The sequence below is a fragment of the Phoenix dactylifera genome, chromosome 2 (assembly GCF_051530095.1).
Source record: "Phoenix dactylifera cultivar Ajwa chromosome 2, Ajwa_hap1_PhDact_Kaust_v1.1, whole genome shotgun sequence".
Taxonomy (NCBI): Eukaryota; Viridiplantae; Streptophyta; class Magnoliopsida; order Arecales; family Arecaceae; genus Phoenix; species Phoenix dactylifera.
Genome location: NC_143191.1, coordinates 29,212,019 through 29,237,795, shown reverse-complemented (window position 1 = coordinate 29,237,795; position 25,777 = coordinate 29,212,019). Strand labels below are relative to the sequence as shown.

General features: G+C 37.8%; 2 protein-coding genes across 3 annotated transcripts; one reads left to right on the top strand and one right to left on the bottom strand.

Moving 5' to 3' along the window:
• The first annotated feature begins 4,789 nt into the window (after nt 1-4,789).
• On the top strand, nt 4,790-10,047 carry LOC103720258 (alpha/beta-Hydrolases superfamily protein). Its single transcript, XM_008809871.5, has 2 exons — nt 4,790-5,385; nt 9,472-10,047. Exons 1-2 carry the CDS (start codon nt 5,055-5,057, stop codon nt 9,801-9,803), a joined length of 663 nt encoding a protein of 220 aa, XP_008808093.1. The 5' UTR covers nt 4,790-5,054; the 3' UTR covers nt 9,804-10,047.
• LOC103720257 (protein EMSY-LIKE 3-like) lies at nt 10,037-24,335 on the bottom strand. Of its 2 annotated transcripts, none has more exons than XM_008809870.4 (10): nt 24,026-24,335; nt 20,169-20,371; nt 19,963-20,072; nt 19,589-19,838; nt 19,308-19,493; nt 19,145-19,213; nt 11,359-11,604; nt 11,199-11,267; nt 11,049-11,112; nt 10,037-10,505 (listed from the first exon to the last, which is right to left on the bottom strand). In XM_008809870.4, exons 1-10 carry the CDS (start codon nt 24,051-24,053, stop codon nt 10,378-10,380), a joined length of 1,353 nt encoding a protein of 450 aa, XP_008808092.1. In that variant the 5' UTR covers nt 24,054-24,335; the 3' UTR covers nt 10,037-10,377. The 2 variants fall into 2 exon arrangements, with proteins under 2 accessions (XP_008808092.1, XP_088571926.1); XM_088715800.1 differs by having other exon boundaries at nt 20,169-20,400; nt 24,026-24,165.
• Between the last annotated feature and the right edge of the window lie 1,442 nt (nt 24,336-25,777).

Sequence of the window (25,777 nt, the reverse complement as noted above, 5' to 3'; positions counted from 1 at the left end):
CAATTAAGCAACTTATGAACCTAAATCTAATACCAAAAAGTGATCTTAAGAACCATGAGAAATGTCAAATTTGTGTAGAAGCTAAATTCCCTAGGAAGCCTTTTAAATCCGTTAATAGGGATTCAGATCTATTAGAGTTGATCCATAGTGATGTTTGTGACTCTGGTAGAACTTCTAGAGGAGGTAACAAATATTTTGTGACCTTCATAGATGATCTATCCAAATTCTGTTATATCTATCTAATTAAAACCAAGGATGAGGTGCTCAGCAAATTTAAAATATTTAAGATCGAAGCTGAGAACCAACAAGAAAAGAAAATTAAAATTCTGAGATCAGATCGGGGAGGTGAATATACATCCAATGATATAACTCAATTTTGTGAAGATCATGGAATCATTCATGAAGTGACTGCTCCCTATTCTCCCCAATCAAATGGAGTAGCAGAAAGGAAGAATATGACTTTAATGGATATGGTTAACTCCATGCTTATAAGCTCAGGAGTACCAGAGAATTTGTGGGGGGAAGCTTTAGTTTCAGCCTGTTATATACTTAATAGGATTCCCTCTAAAAATAATGATCTAACACCATATGAAGTTTGGAAACATAGAAAACCTAATCTTAGCTATTTAAAAGTGTGGGGGTGCTTGGCAAAAGTAAAAATACCTGATTTTAAGAGAAAGAAAATAGGGCCTAAAACAGTAGATGCCATATTCATAGGTTATGCAGCCAATAGTAATGCCAATAGATTTCTGGTGATAAGTTCAGAAGTAAATGATATTAGTAACAACACTATCATAGAAGCTAGAGATGCAACATATTTTGAAGACACCTTTTCACTTAAGACTAGAGTAGATAGCGGTATAGCTAGTAGCTCTAGTAGAATAAGGACAAGAGAAATAGAAGTAGAAGCAGAACCTAGGAGGAGTAAAAGATCCAGGGTAGAGAAAACATTTGGAGATGATTTTTATACCTTCCTAATAGAAGACTCTCCAACTACCTTTGAGGACGCAATGAAATCTTTGGATTCACCTTTTTGGAGAGAAGCTGTGGACAATGAGATGCAATCAATTATCCAAAACCATACTTGGGAATTGACTGATCTTCCTCCTGGTTGTAAAACAATAGGATGCAAATGGATCTTTAAGAAGAAACTTAGGCCTGATGGCTCTGTAGATAAATTTAAGGCTAGATTAGTTGCCAAGGGTTTTACTCAGAGACCTGGTGTAGATTTCTTTGATGTTTATGCACCTGTAGCTAGGATTACTACAATTAGGGTCCTTATAGCATTAGCCTCCATTCATAAATTAGTGATTCATCAGATGGATGTTAAGACAGCTTTTCTAAATAGAGACTTAAATGAAGAAATTTATATGGATCAGCCAGAGGGATTTAAAATCCCAGGCCAAGAAAATAAAGTTTGCAGACTAGTTAGATCTCTTTATGGTCTTAAACAAGCACCCAAGCAATGGCACTTGAAATTTGATGAAACCATAATGACATTTGGATTTGAAATCAATAGCACAGACGAATGTGTATATCATAAGAGAGTTGGACACAAATTTGTGATCTTGTGCCTTTATGTAGATGATATACTGATCTTTGGGACAGATCTTCAGATAATTGATGAAGTAAAACAATTTTTAAGTCATAAGTTTGATATGAAAGACTTGGGACAAGCTGACTTAATTTTAAATACCAAAATAATTAGAAGTGCAAAAAGTATTGAGTTATCCCAAAGTCATTATGTTGACAAGATACTTAATAAATTTAATTATTCCGATTGTCAGCCTGTCTCTACTCCATTTGATCCCTCTACTCATCTTAAGAAGAACTTAGGAACTCCTGTCCTTCAAAGCCTATATGCTCAAATTATAGGCTCACTAGGATTCCTAACAAACTACACCAGGCCAGACATAGCATATGCTGTAAATAGACTTAGTAGATATACTATTAATCCAAATAGAGATCACTGGACAGCATTAGAGAGAATTCTTAGGTATCTTAAGGGTACCAAGTCCTATAGTTTGCACTTTAGTGGGTTTCCTGCTGTTCTAGAAGGCTATAGTGATGCCAACTGGATCAGCGATACCTTAGATGTTAAATCCACCACAGGATACGTCTTTCTCCTAGGAGGTGCTGCTGTGTCTTGGAAATCCACCAAACAAACCTTAATATCTAGGAGTACCATGGAGTCTGAACTGATAGTTTTAGACACTACTAGCAATGAGGCTGAGTGGCTCAGAGATCTACTAATAGACCTTCCTGTAGATGAGTCACCTTTACCACCTGTCTCCTTACATTGTGACTGTAAATCTGCAATAGATAAGTGCAACCAAGAAAATGCCAATGTAAAAATGAACAGGCACTTAAAAGTGCGTCATAAATCATTAAGATATAAATTGAAAAATAATGTTATTGCCTTAAATTTTGTTAAATCAGAAAATAACTTGGCTGATCAGCTTACTAAAGGCTTGTCTAGAACAGTAGTTCTAGAGTCGTCGAGGGGGATGGGGCTTAGCCCATAAAGATAGATCACCACGGTGGGAACCCAACCTTAAAAGGTTCAATGGGTAGAAACAAACCGGAGTGTGACTAAGAGGAGCACTATTTCATGTTTTCCTCATCCCTATGGCGCTAGTGCTCATAAAAGCAAGCGGTAGGATGAGTTCGTTTGTATAACTCTTAATGAGTCCGAGACCCAAGAGGCAGGAGCTTCCTTGCTAGCTTCCTTATTAGGACTCACCTATATGTGTAGTCGTGAGGCCGCGATTATGGGAAATGGGCGATTCCCTAAAAAGTACATGATAGATATCTGCGCATGGCCATAACAGCGCAACCCGCTTAGAACCCAGATCGGGCTATATTATGTGTGTTGTTGATTTAATCTGAGCCATGGACCGAGGTTCAAGGTTAAGACCACCTTGGCTCCACAGATGTAATCAATTGTCACTAAGTGAAGGTTCAAACCGAAAGGTACCTACACCTATTACATAATATAAGATATCCAGCATTTTATTTTGATTTTAAAATTATTTAAGTTTTTTTTTTGTGGGGGATTGTTGAAAAAAAAAACCTTAAATGCGCACGCGGCCAAAATCTCGGGCCGCGTGCGCGTTTGAGAAAAAGGTAACGCCCAGCGGGCGTTACGCATTTGAAAACGGACGCGTTTGAAAACGCATCCGCAAAAGACCAAATTGCCCCTGTAAAAACCCCTATTTAAACCCCTTGATTTCATCTCTTTGTGAGCACGAAAAATTTCAGAAAAATAGTGGAAAAATTCTGAAAAAATTCTTCTCCCTCTTAGCCACTTCCAAATTTTATTTTTACATTTTTATTCAGTTTATTTAGTTCTTTTCATTTCATTCTTTGCTGGATCTGCAAGTTCGATCGGGTTCGCTTTGACTTCTTCTGAGACGTGCTGAAGAAGAAGTTGTAGGGTCGTCGTATCTCCGAGAAGGATTGCCGGATGACCCGTACGTGGGGGCAAATACTTCTTTGGGACAGCGTCTACGCGCTTCGACCTGCCTTCGATCAGGCTACTTTCTTCTACTTTTATTTTTAATTTAATATTAGTAGATTTGTAGGATTTGAATTTCTATAATATAAATTTATTAAATGCATAGATTTATTTTGTGCTAAAATAGATTTATTTTGCATTAAAATAGAATTATTTGGATGCCGAATAATATGCATGTATATTATTCCCTTTAAGATTTTCCATTAATTGAATTAATAGATTTATTATTTATTTATATGATATATTGCTAACACTAACCAGGAGCTCCTCTATCGTGGATTTGTCGGTGACGACCTCCACCATTATGAATTCGGCGATTACAAGCTCGCCCACCACAGATCCGGGCGTGAGGGGCTCCTTCACCATGGATCCAGCGACTAAAACGGAGTTTCTTTCCCAAATAGAGATCGATTCTCGGATATATTGAGATATACATATACATGACACTCTCCCATGTTCCCAAATTTTTATTGACAAAAGAAAACACCTTTGAAAGTTGTGGACATTTCACTTCATCATTCTAATAATTTATGTGCGAAAAAAAAGAAGATCTTAATGCAAATTCAAAAGCAATTAGCATGGATGGAGGAAAGGAATTTATTAATTATAATATATACATAGTTGCTGTAGGGACGGAAACAATGTGTATATGGTAATAGCATGTCATATTCAGTCTATCATGCTTCCATAAGTAGCGAGATGATACTATTAGGAGCAGCATGCAATATGCTCTTAGTTACAAAACCTAATTATAAAATTTGTTTTTATTATTTCTATTAAAATATTTTTTAAAGCCCTTTCAGATTGGCATGATATAATTGAATCCAAAACCAGGGTGAAGCTCATGACTATATGACTAAAAACACCCGAAATTCTTAGCAAGATCCAAGAATTGTGATCATTGCCATAGGCTAGTTGAATTATTATTGATAAATAATGTCTATATCATATGATCCTTTATAAACCACCAAGAAATAGTTTTTAGACAACATTTATCCAAAATAGCTAATCCAGGACCGACATTTACCTCACCAAAAAAGGTTAACCTAGAACCTCAACTAAAATGGCAAACAATTCATGCTCTAATATCATTTGTAACAATCCAAAATTTTATTCAAAATAATTAGCTAAAAAATATTATTTAAATTTTTTAATTTTATATAAGTACTTAAAATCTACGAATAACTGATGTAGAATTAAACATACATCTGCGGTGGTAATTCCTATGCTACGATAGTTGGTATAGCATGGGTGATAGATGAGCAAGCTCGAGACCTAAATCGCTCACGAGTCACGACTCGACCTTGGACGATCCTTGCCGATCCAACCTGGTTACCCTTCCGACGTTCCCGACCGGCTCTTGCCCGCCGATTTAGCCATCCAGTCTCCGTCACTTTCCCCTTCACCAGCATCCAACTACCTCCCTTTAAAGCCCTGAACAAAACCCCTCTCTCTCTCTGCCTCTTTCTGTGATAATCTCACTCGCATCCCCTTGTCTCGCCACGCCTCCTGATCTCTCGCCGGGTGCTGGGGGAGAATGGAGTTGGTGACGGTGGAGACGAGCGACGGCGTGAAGCTCCGGGCGCGGTTCTTCAAGCCCGCGGCGGATCTGGCGAGGAACGTGGCCATCGTGCTGGTCCACCCCTACACCGTCCTCGGGGGCTTCCAGGGCCTCCTCCGAGGCATCGCCGCAGGCCTCGCCGAGAAAGGCTACCCGGCGGTGACCTTCGACATGCGCGGCGCTGGCAGCTCCTCCGGCCGCCCCTCCCTCACTGGCTTCGCCGAGATCCAGGACATCATCGCCGTCTGCAACTGGGTTTCTCGTACCTTATCCCCCGACGGGATCGTCTTGGTCGGCTCTTCCGCCGGTACTCTCTATCTCTCTGTCTAAAATTTTTATCTTTGTGAAAGTTTGGGCTGGTTTGATGAGTGTTTCTTTGCCTTCTTTTGTTGCTTGGAGACCTTCAAATTGGGTTTAGATTCCATAAAGATACTGTTTTTAGCTCTACGTGTGTGTAAATTTGGTTTTGAATTTCCTTTTTGGATAATTGATGGAAATTTCAAGCGGTTGAGTGTTTTATGGGATGTGATGTTTTGATATTTGACACACTAACTTATGATGGGTGAAAAAAAGGCATTTTCCTTTTTCTAATGTTCTTGAATTTGCGATTCTTTGGCTTGCGCCTCCTTTTCTGTATTTTTATTTTGTTTTGTATCGCATAGTTGATTAGTTTGCATAATAGAATGTTGGGTTTGATAGAGAGATTGATTGTTTGATGAGATGGGATATTCAGTGGTTTGAGGTTGGATTTGAAGATGGCTTTAGAGAAATTGGCTCTACAAGACATGGTATAACTAGTTGTGATGTTAAATTTATTCTATGTTGAAAAGAACCTGCGCTATATTTTTTCTTCAGGTTGTATAGTTCAGTATCAGATCCATCTTTTTGTCACTTTTTATGCGAATAATTCATAATTCTGTGATGATTGTTTGTTTTCATGGTACAAGACGGTATTAATCCTTAATCCTTCCAGGATTGTGTGTTTGATAAAGTATCATGGAAGATCTAAGTGGTGGAAAGCATGCGAATAATAGTTATGTCGATTTTTTTTTTTTTTTTACATGAGGGGAGATGTGGCTTGTATACTTAGTGTTTAAGGTTACAGACTTGGTGCTGGGATTGTGGTCGAAACAGTGAATAGATTGCAAGCTTGCCAGTCAAAGTTTTTCCTTTGATTTTGGTGATGTTACTGTGTGCTCAGACATGCAACTTGGTAAGATAGTTCCATGGATTGAAAACAAAAGCATTATGAGAAGGGAGCTGGACCCATGAAATATGAGGCAAGTGCTTGTAAAGTGTCTGCTGTCATATTTTGCTAAATGCTGTAAATGAAGGATACTGAAACGAGCTAAACTAGAGATAGAGCAAATTGGACTGCATTTTATATGATTGAGCTGAAATTTTCATTGCTACTGTTCTATGTAAGAGCAAAAAACATGAAACTTCTTATCCGATGTTTGAATTTGGAGCTACAGTTGCACTTCTTGCCAAAGATTCCTGTGCTATCTTTTGCTAGGTTTCCTGAATTGGAGCTTTTTCTCCATTTAGTCACTAGCTTACTTTATTTGTGTTCTCTTGTTGGAGAGATAAATAGTTTAGACATTTTCAGAAATTTTGGTGGGAGAGTAGAATTTTAAATTGCCTTAGCTTTCACAATTGAAAACATATCGAGATTTTCAATATATTTGCAGGATTATATAATGAGTCATGACATGTTGTAGATAATTTGAATGTGGTGTTACAAATGTATTCTTCAGCTTGATGTTTATTCTTTACATATGTTTTCTCATAGGTTTGTTGACTTTTGTTTGGAGATTGGTTGCTTTCCTCCATGTATGAATGATGGATGTACAAAGCACAATACTTTCTTTTACTATTTCAAAACTTGACTCGTTCATATTTATTTGATTATGTATCTGACTTTAGATTGGGTTGATGATGGATATCATGTTACCTAAGTAGTTGCTAGCATCTTTCTCAGCAAAATGCTTTCGTTGATGCTTTTCTTTATTTCGTTTATGTGGAGTCTAGTTCTGCCTATCCAATAAAGAAAGTATCCTGAAGAAACGACAGAGGAGAAAACACATAATTGTAGATATGAAAAGAGTTGCAGTTCTTATGCATTAAAGTTACTGATCTTTCATTAATATTAGTTTTTTATTTATCCAAACAAAAATGTATTTTCAGATTGTTAAATTTGTTCAAGATGGCTACTTTAAAAATTCCATATTTTCTATAAGTTTCATATTTGAAGTTTTAGTACCAAATTTCTAGTTTTCTTTTAAACATGATAGATTCCATGTCTTATCTTTTTCTTCTTGATCATAGGCTTGATTAAAGCCCCGGCACTCTCTTCCTTTTTTCCTTCTTCTTTTTCAATCTGCTAAAGAACCAGATTGTATTTGTGTAAATCAGATACTTAGATTCACTTTACGTTGTCTATGCTTACATATGCTGGAGAAACAACAAGGTATCTTTGGAATTGTTACTTGCACACTCCTTGTGTATGTGATGCAGAATGAATGTTCATAATTCCTATGGTTTCCCGAGATATGTATGGAATGGCCTAGATCATGTTAAATCCTTTTGTCCAAAGATGTTTCATGCGAATCGAAACGAGATTTAAATGAATTTGAGATAAAGTAGCTTTCTTGGTTAGTGATTAGACCCCCGTTTTCCTTTTAAAATTATTTTTAAATAGAATGGAAGGAGTTATGTGAGGGCTATAAGGTTTCTCTGACAAAGAACTTCGATACTTAGGAGTGGTTGTGAACATGTATAGAATGGAAGTAGTGAGGCAAACAAAGAATTCCATGCTGAAGGAGGTGGAATCTGAAAGGGGAACAAGTAATGTACCTTAAGAAAGACATTATCGATGGAGGGAAAGTGGATTCCAGTGATTAAGGATATGATGGGAGTGCCATTCATTGAAATGCTAACTTTGAGGCCCAGCTCAAAGTTCTTTGGAGCCAACTTACCTTTTCTATGAAATGGTGAGAATTTTTCAAGAATAGTTGGGATTGCATGCCTATGTAAGGTTGTCCACTAACCTCAGATCTGGTATGGCATTAGGGTTATTGTTATGAATTTAGCAGACCTCCAAGTGTATGAGCATACCATGTCTATGTTAAGTTGGTTGTGTCCAAATTGAACGTGGTAGAGTTATAAATGACTAGACAGAAACATTATAGACTGAAACCGATGAAAACATAACAGTGTGGACTTGATGAAAATGGCCTGCTTATGTGCATTCAGGTTAAAGACATGTCTTTAAAGAGTAAAGGATTTGTACCAAAAAAAGAGTAAAGGATTGATTTGGGTCAAAGTACTTTGGAAATGGCAGTCAGGAAGCTGTGCGTTCAGGTTAAAGATGTGTCTTCAAAGAGTAAAGGACTGATTTTGGTGAAAGTACTTTGGAAAAGGCAGTCAGGAAGCTGTCATAAGCAGGGGGCATCTCCCACACGTGGGAGTAATCTGAGGAAGTTTTGTGAGGAACTTTTAGAGAATCAAAGAATTGCATCAAATGATAATTCACTAAAGATGCATCCTTAATGGAGAAAGAGATGTGTAATGAGTGAGTTTTATGCCATGTATTCATATTTATTTTGCTGTTCCTGTCTCTATCAAACTTATGATTGCACTTACATAAGATCATTGTAAGAACCTATTCTCCCTTTCGTCTGGGAAACCAGAGGATAAAATTTATAATGGCTAATCAAGGTGTCATGTTTGCAATGATATTGGTGAAGCATCTATCAAATTTAATTTTCTGGCATATACTTGAGATCTTTCTAGTACTTTCACCTACACACTGGTGAATGGATAGACAAGATGGTATCGTTGCAATAGTGCATCTAATTGTAATTTCTGAATATCAGATTGACATAGAACTGTACTTCATTTGAATGTTAATTGTCTATCCTAGGCAGTTATTTGTAATATAATTATTTTTTCTATGGTTTGGATCATGGTACGCCATACCGGCCTGAACCGGACGATACAGGACATACTGTACCATACTACTGGTATCCGGTACGGATAGCGTACCGACATTTCGTACGCTAAAAAATTTTTGTACCATACTGTACCAATACTGTGCTAGTGTGGCACCGGTACAGAGTTCGGTACCGAGACGGCGACTTTTGGTTTGGATCTTGATCAATCATTATGGCAAGAATCTCTATCCACTTGAATATCTGTTGAGGCCAGGAAATGGATGATTTGAAGCTATTGTTGTTTCCCGCAGCTGTACACCCTGAAAAGAACCTTTATTTTCATAGTTGTAGCTGAATATGCCATAGAACTCATGACTAGCAGAATGGCTCTGCTTCTGACATCCATTTCATTTTCTAGTGTATCAGTACATGCTTCTAACCTCTGTTCCCATGGACAGGAGCACCAATTGCAGGCTCAGCAGTTGATAAAATAGACCAGGTCGTGGGTTATGTGAGCCTGGGTTATCCTTTCGGCTTGATAGCTTCAATCCTTTTCGGCAGGCATCATGAAGCCATCCTACGGTCCGAGAAACCTAAGTTCTTCATCATGGGCACCAAGGATGGATTCACAAGTGTAAAGCAGTTGCAGAATAAGCTGAAATCTGCAGCTGGCCGAGTCGAAACCTATCTAATTGAAGGAGTAGGCCATTTCCAGATGGAGGGTCCAGCCTATGATGCTCAGATGGTCGATCTCATCACCACATTTGTTCAATCCCTGCAGGTAAAATAGATCGCATGCAAGCATCGGATGACTTGGAGCTGTAGGGAAGTAACCTCATCCTGGTGTACAAGGGCATAATTTTCCAACATATGGAGTGCTCTATGTAAAAGTAGATCACAAGCAAGCATACGTTATTGTTGGTGGTGTCGTCGCAAGCAGTCATGTAAAGTGAAATTTATTTAATGTGCAACTTAAAATCTTACGTACTGCATGCTTGAAACAGCTAGTGAGCATTCTCAAAGTTTCGTATCAAGATTGTTCACATTCCCATTTATTTCAACAAAAAAATGTGGCGTCACAGACTGAATTCATGTGATGCTACCTGATAAAATCTTCGACTTCAAAACAATATACAGCATCACAAACAATTCAATATTCATCAATATTCAATGAATAATTTTTTACAGTTTCATCATCCTGGCTTCCCCCGGCATTTTCTACCGGAAGGGGCGTGAAATTGCGAGAATAATTATGCCCTCCTTAGGAGCGCCTAAAAAAAATCCATTGCAGCGGTCTGCCGAGCGTGCCATTTTGTACAACCAAGGGCTTGGGCTACGGAAGCACAGGTTAGATGTCATACTCATCAATAGGGACCTTCCTCGCCTGCGTCCTCGTAATCAGCTCCATTCCGATTTGTGGTATGATGCCTGGTTTTCCGCCTCTGGTCCCGGTCCATCAATCTTCCATGAGAGAATCGGTCCGCGTCCTCTTCTGCTTCATCGAAAACGTGGGTTACAGTCCCAAGGGTTGATAGTGCGACGGACTCTTACAATAGCGAGCAGAGCAACTCGAGGATTCAAAAGAGAATCTAGATGATGGGTTCTTGCAATAGGTTCAGCGCACTCAGAGCATATATATAAAAAAAAAAGGAAAAGGCAAGTGTAACGAAGCAGCATCTGCTTTCACAGAGGCTGCTTTTGTATGGGAGGTTACACACTTGTGATCATACAATCTTGTTCAGAACGAATTCCTTGTGATGAGGTAGTTTATGACCTTCGTTTATCATGATTTTAAGTAAGATTTCATTCTGCATGCATCGTTGAGATGCTGAAACACTTCTGCAGCCTATCAAAAGAGATTTATTGTAGTACATAACTCAATGTGGTTCGCAGTTCGCTAAAGGGATACTGCAAATTGGCAAGATATCTATGACTGAAAGAAGTATTCTAATAGTACAGATCAAAAGGCCATTGTTGATACTGGGGAGCCACGACAAGCAGTATTGAGTAAAAAGACAGGCCTATATATATTTACCACTTTCGCTGTCGGAAGCATCAGCAAGCCTTGCAATGGAATCGATTAGGGATTGTTCGTGCTCCTGTAAAAACATCAAACACCCTCTATGTCTGGTGAAGAAAATAAATAGCATGAAGAAAATGAAAGTCAGATGAGAAGTTTTCTTACTTTCAGCAATTTCTTTGCCTTCTCAATTTCGAGAGGATCTGGATGACTTGCACCAAAAACCCTCTCCACCTGCATAAAATCCGAAAATAAAAATGATGACCAACGAGACATCTCTGATAGCTCATATATGATCTCTTCATGCACACACCGGTACACCTACCTCCTTCAGGAGACTTTCTGTGTGGAGTATTTCTATGTTATCAGATGCCTTCTTCCCAATGCCATTTTGTGCTGCAGCAAAATCTTTCTTTGAATAATTCTTTGACAACCCTCTTCCCCTGCCTGCACTTGGAATGGCCCCATTGCCGCCTGTAGGCTTCTTAGTCCTCAGGCTGGGTCCACCCTGACCCGCTCGACTTGAGATGCCGGGATCCTCACCTTCCCATCGGATGTCTTCAGGAGGAATCTGCCATTGTAATTTTTTAAACAAGTAAATCGAGTGAGATATCCCAAACACATCTGCATTGAAAGTGTCCTGACAATTTTAAAACAGCAAAAAGTTTAATATCATATCTTTATCATCACGGAATTGTCCAAACTCTTGTAGTGAAGTTGAATTTGGAAATGAACAATAATCTCATAGCATCACAACAATTCGAAAACTACCCAAGCTGTTGATTGAACTTCTAGCTATAGACACTACAACTTAAAGTATGGAAGGTTTCATTAACCATCTATGGAAGGTCTCGTTAACCCTCACAGAGAAATACCCAAGGACTGATAACCTTCACATACTCTTTTTTTTTTTTTGAAGAATAAAGAGGAACAAATCGATTGAGACAGGGTAAAATATATGTGATGAATCACCGAGTGCCACCACACAAGGTTTGAGTGTCAGAGTAACTCTGGTCTTACTCGTATATTTGACGTACTTGTATATTCACCTTATATAAGTTGCACAAGGCTCCCATCATGCCCCTTTCTATATGCATGAACATCTGATTATGATTCTTCAATTCATGGTATACCATACCGGTCCAAACCGGACGATACGAAACGTATCGTATTGTATCGGTTCGGTATTGGTACCCAGTACAGGTGGCCTACTAACACTCGGTACACCAAAAAAAAATCCGTACCGTACCATACTGTACCGACACTGTGCTAGTGAGGCACCGGTATGGGGTCCGATACTGAGATGATGAACCTTGCTTCAATCAATAAAAAGATATATATTTTTTCGCATAAACTTTGAACGTTACATGCTACTACAGCCAACTAGCTCTTTTCACCTCCACGTATTCTTCTAGCAATTGTAGGAGACTTCCCATCCTTGTGTGTGATTGCCTCAGGCCAAAGTTCCAGCTCATTCCCCATAATACAGCTACTTGTGACCGATTCAGCATTGGCATTAACTTGACACGATCAAGTCCCAAGCAGTCTACCTGATTTACAGCCCAACCTCCCTCTAAACCCTCCACCATAAAACCCCCTGGTCCTTTAGGCACCTATACACTCTAACCTCGGATCCTCTGATACTCCCGGCAATCCCCACATCTGATAGCACTCCAGACAAGCAAAGCTCCAATGATCTTTAATCCATTGATACTAGTCGATGCTTAGGCATGCTTTCGGCTTCACACTTTCAGATACCAGTTGATGTGGTCAGTCTTTTGCATGTTTTTGCCTAGCCATGCATGCTACATCTGTGATCACATCTTATTGCATGCTGTAATACACCATCTATTCATTTGCGAGAGGGCAAGTACATCTCAAGCAGAGGGTCGTAAGCACAATCTTCATGCTCTATACTACCTACTTCCTCTATTGCCCCGTACATGCAAGTGATTCTTTTCAACACCTTGATCAGTAGTTTTGGTTTACCTTCTGATCACATGCATCCTTTGACTACCGTGATTCCTTCTACAAGTCGGTTTTTCTTCTTTTCCATTAAGGGGACTACATCATTACAGCTGTTCGAATGCACAACCCTGAAGTCCAGTAGTCCATCTGAGTCTGAAGGTTCAGATATGGGGGAAAATTTGCAGCTAAACTCCAGAAGTAGAGAACAGGTGAGCCCAGCAAAAGGAACAGTTGGTTGTTTGCTAGTATACATGTGAAACATAGAATAAGACCAAATAGATGACTAGAAAGCCAAATTAAGCAGGTAAGGGTGTTGACTCGGGTTCCCCAAGCAATGACAGTACTAAAGCCTCCTTCAATCCAAATGTTTTTTGCACACAACGAATCAGTAGCATAATTGACTTAGGTGCTACTCACTGCATGACCCATGATGGCACTTGTCTACTTAAACTTCTGAGTACTTTATGATTCATTTTTACTGAAAGCCCTTCATATTGTTTTTCTTGTTGCGATCTCATTTTTCTAGTTATTTTACCCTTCACATCCCTAGTTTCTCTATCATTTCATTTTTTGTCTGCTAACATGTCAATCAATATTTTTGTATCACCTTGACTTATACCCAACCCTCTTAACTTCCATGAGTCTATTGGGCAGGAGAAAGAAATAATTGGCTGGTTCCAGTGTTGTTAATATTTTCTACCTCTATCAGCCTCCTTTATCTACAAGATCATTGTCTAGGCCATAGCTGTTTGCTCATCTTTATTATTTAGCTTCTTCAGGTGCTCCAAGAACTATCCCACTAGATGCTTGCTTGCACTAGTTGCACAATGGTGAGATTTTACTCCTATGCTTTTCTAGATACTGATATATGGACCTTCCCAGTAACTTTCAAAGGTATCATTTTGTTATTTATCTTTACTGACGAATATTATTACAACAACTAAATTTATCTTGTGCAACAGCAGCTTTAAGGTTTATTTTCATGATTATGATCCATAAACCATTTCTCATCATAGTTTAAACTTGTTGGACAAACTTTTGTAGGCAATATCCTTTTTCCAATATTCATGTTATAATTCTCTCTTCTGGCACCAATGAGCACTTGTCGTTGTTGACACAGAATGGTGTTGCTGAGGGAAAGCATAAGAACATCTTAAACCAATCTCTTACTTTCAACTCCTTTATTCTATCTCCTGTTTCTCCCTGTAGGTATTCACTCACAGTCTCCTACCAATTCATTCTTTTGTGTATTTGGATACACCTATTTCAGTCTTTTGCCCTCTTGCATTCACTCTTTGGTCTCTAATTAACCTGGTTTACGAACTTTTGAAAAGTGGCATCGCTATACTTTGTAGCTAGTTGCCTTCATGCTTCATGCCACCTCTTGTGACAAGAATCAATCTAGATGGTCCATTCCATGAATACAGATCTAAAATCCATGGTAGATTTGAATCTATTGCAGATCTATAAAGAAAATAAATAAATAAATAAATATCTTTGCAACAATCAATTCCAGGATCAAGCTTGCCTTCTCAAGCCTGAAGATTGAAGAAAAAATTAAATAAGAAGATAATGAAGAAAGAAGCAAGAGAATAAAATTTCCATCAGTCCATCAAAATTAATCCAAAATTTATCGCTCTTCACCCTTTATAAAGCAACTGAAACCCTTATAAACAGTATCCAAATAACCCTTGATAAGTGACTTATACTAGGGACAGTTTATGTAGATTATTACTACAGAGAATAAGTCAAATAACAATTTTTTCAAAACCTTCTAATCACATACTAAAAACATCCTATTAAAAGAACTAAAAGCACAAGACAACTAACAATGAACAATTAAATAGAGAATACAAGGCCAATCAATATTATCTAATGAAGCATTCCTCACTTAAAAAAAAAGAAAAGATAAAATGGCATGATCAGACAATTTCAATAATTTATTTATTCATATGGACCCAAAGGTAAGGACATCTACAACTCACGGTTATGCTCTTAGAATTCTCAAGTCCATTTTATCAAAATCGTACTAGCAAAAGTATAGATGAAAATGGGGGTGGCTTGAATCTTCTAATATATTTCATTTATCAATTTTTCTTCCTAAAACTGCCATTAGTTTTTACAAAACAAACTTCACAAGAGTACATAATTTCATATGGCACATTTTTGCAAATATAGATGAAATCAGAACTTTTCTCCACAAGTTGCCCCTAAATCTCACCACCCACAACACAAACCCCACTCAGCCCCTCCTCATTTCCTTATCTCATTAATTGATATATTATAAGGTACAATATATAATCTAAATTTGCTTATTCAGAAATGCCCTTGACACCAAAAAAGAGGAGAGGTGGGGATCCAAAAGAGATATCCCACTCATCATGGAGGAGGACGATAACGCCCCTCCTTTTCTTCTTTCTGCCTTCATATCCATCTATCTATCTATCTTGCATAAGCTCTCACTTTTGTTACTGCAGTTGGTATCTGTCTCTACATGGTACTAAAGTTTGCTTAATCACTCTTTAATGCCTTTCTAAATTTTTGCCTGACTGTCTTTCCTCAGCCATTTTTTAAGTCATTTAATAAGTAAACTCACGAACACCTACTTAATATAATGCCTATGTCTAAGAAAAAACCTACCATTTATATTAATCATTCATCTAAAGATGTAATTAACTTCTCTTTGACTCTATCAAGCTCCCATCATATACATAAATAAGCAAAATATCATGATCATTAATTTTAATAGTATTAAGTGTAACACATATATAATTGATTAATTTCTTTATTTCATTTTACGACATGCACTGCACATTCTTGTTTGCTAGTAATAGCAAAAATTCTAGAAGAATAGCCAATTCTTTAAGATTTGGTTGGAAGGACCTAGTATTGCTTCCTACAAGATGCAACTGAGAGGACTAAGATGACGAAAGAGTGAGAAGAAATGGTGATAGAGATAGACAGATATGTGTATTTTTTCCCCTAAGGTATAGGAGCAAATTTAATTTGATTTTTCCCTCTTCTATGTATTAGGGGGTTAGAGGAGTCCACCTGCACACATGTAGGCATTTTTGCTCTAAATGTCCAATGATAGATTGATAGGTCCCCTAGCATTATATTTTAGCAGCATCTAGGCCATGATTATCTACCAGCTGGGAGGCTTTGGATGACTAATTGGAGGTTTCCAACTGGTAAAATCCCCTTCAAGAAAGCCTCTCAAGTTTCACTCTGTCATCCTTAACTTTGATCCATGAAAGACTCCATTGATTTGACCATAGGGGGCCAAAAACACTCTATCTCTGTCGCTGTGTAAAAGTAGCATCTGTACATCAATTTTCTATATTTTTTTCAGAAAAAGTTTTTGCTTGTTTAATATTTTGGTAACACCAAATATATCCACTATATCGAACTGCTTGTGCAGCTATTGTTTCCCATTATAAAGGAAATAATAATTGTTACCTACCCACTTAAGCTCTGAAGTAGAATTTGAAGGAACAAAATGACAATTTTTATCATAATTGTTATTAGTCAATGTTATGGGAAAGAAAATGGAATAAGAATAAAAATAATGATGCTATTTGATGAAGTCATTATTAAATCGGAATTTTGTTTTTAACCAATACAAAAATTTGAATATCAAAAATTATGGTTCTGAACAATCTCCTGTGTCCCTTATGGTGAACCGTGCCCCATCATGCTTAGAACATAGGCTCCTAGTGTATAAGGTTATGTCCCCACATACAAATGGTGTTGTTTGTGATCACACCACATGCAGAATATGAAAATATATGCAGGGTACAGTGGCTGCTCTTATACGAGGATTTTGAAAAATAATAGCTGTTATATCATTGTAATGGCTGTTATGATGGGTTTTAAAAGCCTCTTGGTTACATTGCATGCACGATACACACAAATAACAGGTTATTATTATTAATCATTATGAAGTTGTTATCTCGTTAAGTAATGGGAGCAACAGCTATTATTTCCCTATCTCAACATCTATGCAATTAAAATACTAATATTTAATGTTCAAATTTTCATCTTTTTTAAAAAATAATGTTATTCTTTGAATGTGATTACATTACACAACATTGTTATTTTACCATGCATATGTCAAATTCCCATTGCAACAACAACAGTCATGATAACAATATAATTTAATTCCCAGAAAACCCACCCCGGAGTTGAACTAGGAAAACAACGACCGTTGTTTCCACTAAATTGGAAATAATAGTTTCAAAGGAGATTTGATATGTGGGGATACAGATTTTATCGGAACCTTATTCTTTATCAGGTTAAAAAAAACTTTTTGTTGAATTCTTTACAGAAAATTAAAAAAGAAAAATGCCTATGGTTCTATTTCTGACAGATAAGAACTTGTTTTTTACTTTTTCTTTTCCTTGACAGGGAGTACCTTTTCTTGTTTGATGGAGTCTTTCAAGAGACTTTGATAAATTTGAAAGGCTTTACAGGTTTGGAATACTCCCGAACAGTCATTCAGAGGTAAATGATAGGGACTATAGAGCTGCCTAAATGGGTGCTACATGGACCTATCAAAACATGCATCGATGTTTTGGCCTACATGTGCATGAAGGTGTAGCACTCCCTGCAGTTTAAGGCATCATTGGACAATAAATGATTTTAAAAAGTCCAATGGGCCTTAGAATATTATTGTAGATCATATTTTAAGTCGGGGAATAGTCGAGAGTATGTCTAAATGCAATTAAACGTTTGAGTGAGACCCCACACGCTATAAAGAGGAAAAATATGAAATGGTCAAACATAAGAAAGTGCAGAGCCATATGGCAAATTATAAATGGTTGGATGTCAATATTTTATGAGATGCCTGATGACTTAAACCAGTTAGTACTCCCATGAGAGCTGTTTACATTTACTTCCTCTATCCCAAGAACTACTGGTACTCTTTCGCTACTCTCCTTTCTTTTATAAGGAAATGATTGTAGTTAGAGTTCCACAACTTATACAAAAAGCTACAGGTTCTGCTCCATCACCTTGGTAGTTTCATAGTTGACGTGGCGTGGCACATCATAATTCAACCACCCATTGTGTATCGCACCAGCCACCCTAAATTGTATCAATTTGCTCATGCACTAGCACGAGGAATTTACAGACGAATAGTTCCCCATAGCAATAAGTGTAACTAACAGGCACAACACTATCTGGTTGAGTAAAAGAATAAATCACCCCATATTGAGCAATCTAAACAAAAAAAGATCTCTTTATGACTGGAATTTGATTTAATTTAAAAAGGTTTCTTCACACAAATTCTGGTTTTTGGGATTTAAATGATTAGTACGTCCGGTCTTCTCGAATCAGATGACCATCAATATGGTATCAAGACCCTTTCTTTAGAAGAATTCATTTCTAAAAGTATCAGTAGTAATATGGGTGCCGATGTCTCCAACAGCTTCACCTTAGCCTCAGCAGAAGAAAAAGGTAAAAAAGTTTAATGGCAGATTCATTAAAAATTATTTAGCATCTGTAATTAGAAATAAGTCATTCTACCTCATTTTATGATCAAGCTGGTCAAGTTAGTTCCATCAAATACACAGGTCTTGTCAGTTTTGATAGGAAAGATTTGAGCTAAATCATTAGCCAGATCAAATTGATGTTTATGGTACTGAAGAACTCAAATGGCTTAAGATATGAGACTATATGTGATAGAATGTAGAATTTACCTCTCATATAGCACATAATTACATATAACCAAAGGCTCGTAAGATGAAGAATCGCAATTCTTGCAGTGAACAAATTCTTCTTATATAAAAAGAAGCCGACCTATTGCACTATTTTTTCCTTAAAAACAATCCACTTAAACAAGAATCAGACTCTTCGTAAATATATTATAAAGCACCAATCCTTGCTTTGAAATGATCTTATATCTGGGCAACAACAAATAGCACAGAGAGATCAAAGCTGGCCCACACAACAAAGTTATACGGTAATCAATTTTACTTGCCAAAAGATGATGCAGATACATGACCTATGAGGATACATCAGTGAGCAAAAACATAATCTACTCTAAATTAAGTCCCAGCAAAGCCTCACCACAACTATTAATTAATAAGAAAATAAAAACAGAACAATTTCAATCACATCTGCAATAGAGAAAATTAACTCACCTCTTTGAGGTTGACCCACTCCCATGTTTCATTCTTTGTGTTCATATCATAAACAAGAGCATGTAAATCCTGATAGTGATTGGAAATAGTAAGGACAACAAATATACCACTACCAAACAGAAATAACTAGGACAAGCACCATACACTCAACAGGGGAACAAACCTCACGAGCATTATAATCTGTTATAACAGCCTTGTAGAAGTTATTATCATCAGGCCACCTTGTCATGACCTTCCGCCCAATTAGTGGATCATATGCTGCAGCTTCAGCAGGTTCAGTTGTTGCAAGAGCACCAGAAAAATTCCTGTTTGTTACCTGGCCCCGTCCACTTGGACCTGTAGAAGGGTACTGCAAGGATTCGCACGAAAATGCAGTAGGATCAACCAAAGAGCTGGCATATTATTTTACCAAAATAAATATATTTATTTCAATCATTAACATACTGGTTTTGGCTTCTTGCCCTTGGTTCCTGCCATAACCCCCCACTTTGCACCTGATAATGATGGCTGAAGGGAAGCAACTGGTTGTGGGTGCAGAGCTGGGGATGGTGCACCCAGAGATTGGGAAGGTATTGAGTGAGATGTTTTTTGCCTCTTGCGAGAAGCTGAAACAGTAGGACTCGGTGCTGGGTCATGAACAGGTTGAGCATTATTGTGCAAACTAGACTGAAGCCCACCTGCCTGTCTCCACTCCCTGGGAAATTTATCAAATAATTAATCCTAACAATCAGACCTGAAAAAGAAATTCTACCTCACTTCAACTTGTCGACTATAAGAAAGCTTTTAAAAAGTGTATGATGTCTCATTCATCAAAGGACCTTATTCTCCAGATGATGTCATCTGCATTGACTTTGCTTAACAACTCCCTATGTTCCTCATCAGATACTCTCAACTCTTTCCTCAGTTCAGTAATCATACTTTCTTTCTCCTGGAGAGATATACTACACATTAGTATCAGCAACAGGAACAGAACAAAGAAATAGTAACAAGGTCAATCAATTAGAGTTGATACGTTGGCACATACCCAAGTAATGGCATCGGATTGAGCCTTAAATGCCCGAAGAACGGAACTGTATGCTTCTTGCTCAAGTCTATGTATTTCACTCTCCATATCATTCTGAGCCCTTGTGTATGTTAAAGCACCAACAGCAGCTCTTCCATTCCCAGTTATACGCCCTCCTCTTGCACTCCTATTTTGATGTGATGGTGGTAGATCATCATCAGTACCTGCAGCCATGTTTCAAGCAGGGCAGAATCTATTCAAATAAAGTTTTAGTTGCAAAACATAAATAATTTAATTAAAAGTTCACAGTCTTAAGTGTCAGGGATGAAAATATCAAATACTTAAGCCACTTAAGTTTATCATGTAATTTGGATTTCAAGAGATGTCAAGAATATACATTGCATATGGGTTGCAGGTTGCAGGCATTCAGTTGGGAAGGAATTATTGAAGTCTGACTGGTTGTATTGCCATCTGAAGAAGGAACAACAACCAATCTCTAGATGCCAACACATTTTTTTCACATTTTCTTGGACTCGTTCAAGCCATAAATGCATGTGACAAATTTGCAAACGTGGTCCCCAGTTTAGGGTCCACAAATACTGCAGCCTGTTTGACACTTTAATTTTGATTGAGTTCAAAGAAATGCTTTCTGACTTACAAGAAGTTTCAGTGGAAGAAATTCCACCTTCCACCGAAATTTTTTTGATAAGTTATTTGGTAACTTGCTTATTGTACACAATCATAGCTTGTCCCAAGTCTGATCTTGTTATTAACATGATTTCTCCAAAAATGAAATTTCCCTCACATAAAATAAAGAAGGAACAGCTAGTAATCTTGTAGGGGCATGTGACGTACACATGCTTCAAGTCCAGAACAATGTACTACTACATTCAATAGGATACCCACACATGCAAGAGAGTGAGACACACTAGGAAACCAGCAGAGCAGGGTACTGACAGAAACAGAAGATATCAATATGTTAGTCAGCAAGCTGCAAGCATATAATTAGTTCTTATCTCCAAATAGCATTAGCAATAAGAGCAGCTAGGCTAGAGAAGATCAAATTTAAATCTCAATTTTTGAGAGTATCTTGTTTTGAGAATTAGAGGAAAAGCTGCAAAGCAGCAAGATTGGCCTTCCCAGAGTATGAATTTGAAGTGGTGGCGTTGAGACAGCTTTAATTTCTTTAAAAGACAGAAGACACAAGCAATTACCATTATATATGAGAAAAACAAAAACTAAACATTCTAAAATTAACATTACATTGCTGCAAATAACTAATTGTTGCAATTTGTTTACACTCATAGAACCATAATCATACAAATTAATGAGGGTCTACTTAGCAACCCTTCTTTGCCAAACAACCATATTAAATGCTACATCTGATTTCACTTATCATCATGATCCTTTGATACATATTCAACTTCAAGTCCCTCTTCTTATCAGAGCTTCCTTGAAACTTTACAGGACATGCCCATACTATCTCAATAAGATCTCCAATTCTCCATTACTTAGCCCTCAACTAGAATGATGTTAATGCTTCCTCTAAATGCACCCATACCTAAGCTTTTCCAATTTTTTTGTCATACAACCACCTTAGCATACTCATTACTGCCTCACTCATCTTGTGTTATTCTTCTTTGTCCAACATCACGAATCATACAACACAGTGAAGATTAGTGCTATTGTATAACTTTTGGCCTTAAGCTATAAAGGTACATGAAAATGATATGGAACAGATAAAGCACCTCTCCAATTCATCTATGTGCTATCAATAATATTAGATTGGTCTATATTTTCACAGTTTTCGTATAATCGCACCAGCAAATCAGAGCAGATCAAAGCATAGCATCCTTTAGCAAACAATTATGCTTGTAATGGAGACCCATTTATTTCTATCTCTGTTTAAATTTGATTCATAGAATCTTTTTATAGTTGTAATTTTTAACGTTATCCTAGCCTAGACTTGAGCAAATCCAACGAGACTCACCCAGCCCAACCCGTTGAACCCGGTATTGGCCAAGCTGGGGCAGATGTTTCAAGCCCAACAGGTCATTTAGCACACAAAAGGGAAAAACCCCACCTTTCCAGTTTGACAGTACAAAGTGAAAGAGACTTGACTAAGTAAGTTGCAGCTAACATAATCTCCAGGATCCAGATGATCAGCAACTGCATAAGGGATCACCTCTTATGTCATAATGCTTAAACCCTATAAGAGTAAGACTAAAACCAAACCATGATGTAAGCAAGATAACTTCAAATAAGTCATATATCATGTTGTCTTTGACATACTTGCTGCTACATATATATATTCTGCAAATTGCAAAATAAAGCTGAACTTATAAATGAAGGCAATCAAAAGAGATTGTTGACTGCATATGAGCAAGAAAGTTAATGATGTTTCTTCAAAAGTGTCCATCGGCAACAAGGATCGGAAGAAAAAAAATCGCAAGATAGCAGTGAGTAAAATACAGGGTGTTCTTAGTTTTATCAATTAGCATGATATCTAGCAGAGTTGACCATGTGACAAATAATCATAGCTACTATTATAACAAGAATTGTCATAGGAGTTGAGATGGAAGACCTGGCATGTCTCATGTTTAGTGGAAGTCTTTGTTCGTAATTTTTAGGCCATCTCATTAAAGTTAAAAGCAATCAACATTCTGACAAGCTATAAAAAATGATATGGACAGACATTGATACTCTTTTCAAGGTTATAAATACTTCCTCAGTAAGAAATGGCAGAAGATCAAATCCTGAGGCTAAAAAATGTGTGACATTTGGATACGAGAAAATGTTCAACATTATATATGAGGAGAAGAAAGAGGAAAAGCCACAAGCAAATAGTCCAGCCAAAAAATAGTATTTTTATTCAAACAAAACTCGGATTCTCACTTACATCGTGAATCAACATCACCACATAATCCTACCCAGTGATTTTGGTAGCTAATGATTATATAACCTCCAAATGTCACATGTCTTCATTTAAGCTATTGATCACATTATAAGGCCAATAGAAGAAGATATTAATGACACCTGAAGACAAACTTTTACGAAGATTCTTGAAGCAAAAGTATGTAAAACAAAATTAAACAAATGCTCAAGCTCAGGACCCCTCCTTAAAGAAGAAGGTAAATGAAAAATGCTGAGACAGTTATATTCCATGCAACTTCACATAAATCATGGTGCCAGAGATCAGTTTGCACAGATATACTCAACGGAAAGGAACCAGATTTCTAAGCCAAAGATTTCTAAGGACATAATTCCACATCTATATCTTTCGAGCTTCTAATGATGATCCCTGCATGCATACATAGAAATTAACATGTTGGTGAATCATTAACACAATTTTTTATATATGCCCATGATAATTTTCAATGTGTAACCCCCCAAAAAAGCAAGATATCAAATAATTTGCTTGTGTTGTGAACAGCTGGCATCGTCAAATAAGATGACCCCGATTTTCCCTCGGGGAAAACTGAGAATTATGCACAAATCATGGAATTCTTACGGATGCTATTTTTCTGAACTTGGTCAGATTAATATTTGTAAAACCCTAATTTTTTCTGAAGTGGAGCTAACTCGTTCAAGGTAGAGAAAGAAGCAGTTAGACAGCCGACAAAAAAAAAGAAGCAAACTTTTATCTAGAATTTAACGAATTTATGAAATCCTGGATCAAATCCCTGACAGATAAAACTATATACCCCAATTTTCTCCATCTTTCTTTATTCACTGGCTACCCGAGCCAGTCCTCCAATACCTCACATCAAATTCGTTGTAAGACGATAATGCCCGAATATTTTCATCTATTCCAACCCTAAAACCTTTTAGAAACACATTAGAGACGGCTATTGCATGGAACAAAAACCAATACTCACCGCTGCTATCAGAAGGATCGTACTCCATTGCCAAATACTGCTAGCGTGGTAAGACCCGCGCCCGAAACCCTCGAAACCAGAGCACCAATATAGAGCAAGAGATCCACCTATTTTTTATTCAATTATCCCCTGATCGCAGCAAAAAAACAACCCAATCCGAGCTTCGAGAATTGGAATTCGGGCGAGAATTCGAAACTGGGAGGGAAATTATCAAGCGCTTTGTGGAAATTTAGTCGAGAGAGCGTGCGAGCCAATGGCGGAGGTGAACAGAGGGAGGCGCAGTCAGGTTCCAAAGAGCGAGAAGAGGCGAGAGGAGCAAGCGGACTTCAAGCCTTATATAGCCGAATTTTGACATGTAAAATAACTTTTTTGAGTTCCGTCTTCAAGTAGGACTGGGACGGACGGTTCGACGTCTGGGCTTGACTACTTTTGAACCGAAGATAGCTGGCCATCCTAGGCGTACGTGGCACTGCCGAGCATCAGCTTTCGTGTCGCGACAAGTCCACGGTGCTTTGTGTGAGCCACGAATACCCGGTTGCGAGAGTAGCTCTGAACGGTAACGGCCCTCCAGATAAAGTGGAACGAATCAGGGACGCCCGATAGACACTAATGAACAACCCATGCTTTTTTAAGTAAATAATAAAATAAAAAAAATAAGAGAGGAGCCGCCGCATGTTTTATCAAGAAAAAAATCCCTACAACGTAGGCATCGATCGCCTCTGATGGATTTGCCAAAAAAAAATAGACGAACGGTGAAGCCTTGTCGAATTGACTTTAGCCGGATATTTTTATGCTTGAGTCAATAAAAATTTTGTTGATAGAAAGAATAGAGAAATAGAGTTTCTCTTAGCCAAGTTAGATTTTTAGTTATCTTTTTTGAAGAACTATTCAAACTTATTTATAGTTGGAGTCTGAATCCTCCAAAATCATATCTTAACAAACTCAAGATCCTGATGCAACGAACTATTGATGTGATGTAACAATCCTATAAATATGCTACAACAACTTAGCACATGGTGGGAATAAGCATGCCTTTGAGATGGTGGAAGCCAAACTACTCCTTCTGTGCAAAAGCTTTGCTTCGACCCAGGACCTCGGCCAAAATGGCTAACTGGAAGGTATTGTTTGGGTTTCTTGATCCTGTATAAGTACCCAAAATCTACCCCGCAAGTAACCGATGTGGGACTAAACACACGCCCGCATGGGTCCTCACATACTCCCCCCATTCAAGCTCTGACGTCTTCGTCAAGCTAAGGATTCAAATCCATTCAAATCTAATCACAAATACCACGATCGATCCATGGTCAACCCCAATGGATCCGTGCTGCGGTGTCCCCTAGTCCACATAAGTTATGGGCCGGGTCCGCTCTGATACCATTTGTAACAATGCAGGACCTCACCCAAAATGGCTAGTCGGAAGTTATTATTTGGGTTCCTCGATCCTATATAAGTACTCAAGATCTCTTCGGCAAATAACCGATGTAGGACTAAATACACGCTCGCACGAATTCTCACAAGGTCAGTTTCGGAGATCGAATGTTGCTTCTCTGCTGGCCTCCCTCTGCATTTGACTGAGAAGGCTGGGCCGAGATGCCCTTAAAAGAACCTCGGACCTGTAGGGACCGCAGAACGCGCTATGCCCTGGATGAAACCTTATACACCATATCAGACTGGTTATTAATTGCCACAATACTGGTTCCCCCACTTCTAAGCTTAAGATGTTCCTTGTCATTCGGGCGAAAGAAGTAACCA

Excerpts from the sequence above, each read along its gene's own strand:
- LOC103720258 (XM_008809871.5), top strand. The coding sequence starts at position 5,055 with ATGGAGTTGGTGACGGTGGAGACGAGCGACGGCGTGAAGCTCCGGGCG. Across the intron at positions 5,386-9,471 it reads CTTGGTCGGCTCTTCCGCCG|GAGCACCAATTGCAGGCTCA; the intron begins GTACTCTCTATC and ends TCCCATGGACAG.
- LOC103720257 (XM_008809870.4), bottom strand. The coding sequence starts at position 24,053 with ATGGAGTACGATCCTTCTGATAGCAGCG. Across the intron at positions 11,268-11,358 it reads CAGAAAGTCTCCTGAAGGAG|GTGGAGAGGGTTTTTGGTGC; the intron begins GTAGGTGTACCG and ends GATTTTATGCAG. Across the intron at positions 11,113-11,198 it reads AGGCAAAGAAATTGCTGAAA|GAGCACGAACAATCCCTAAT; the intron begins GTAAGAAAACTT and ends ATGTTTTTACAG.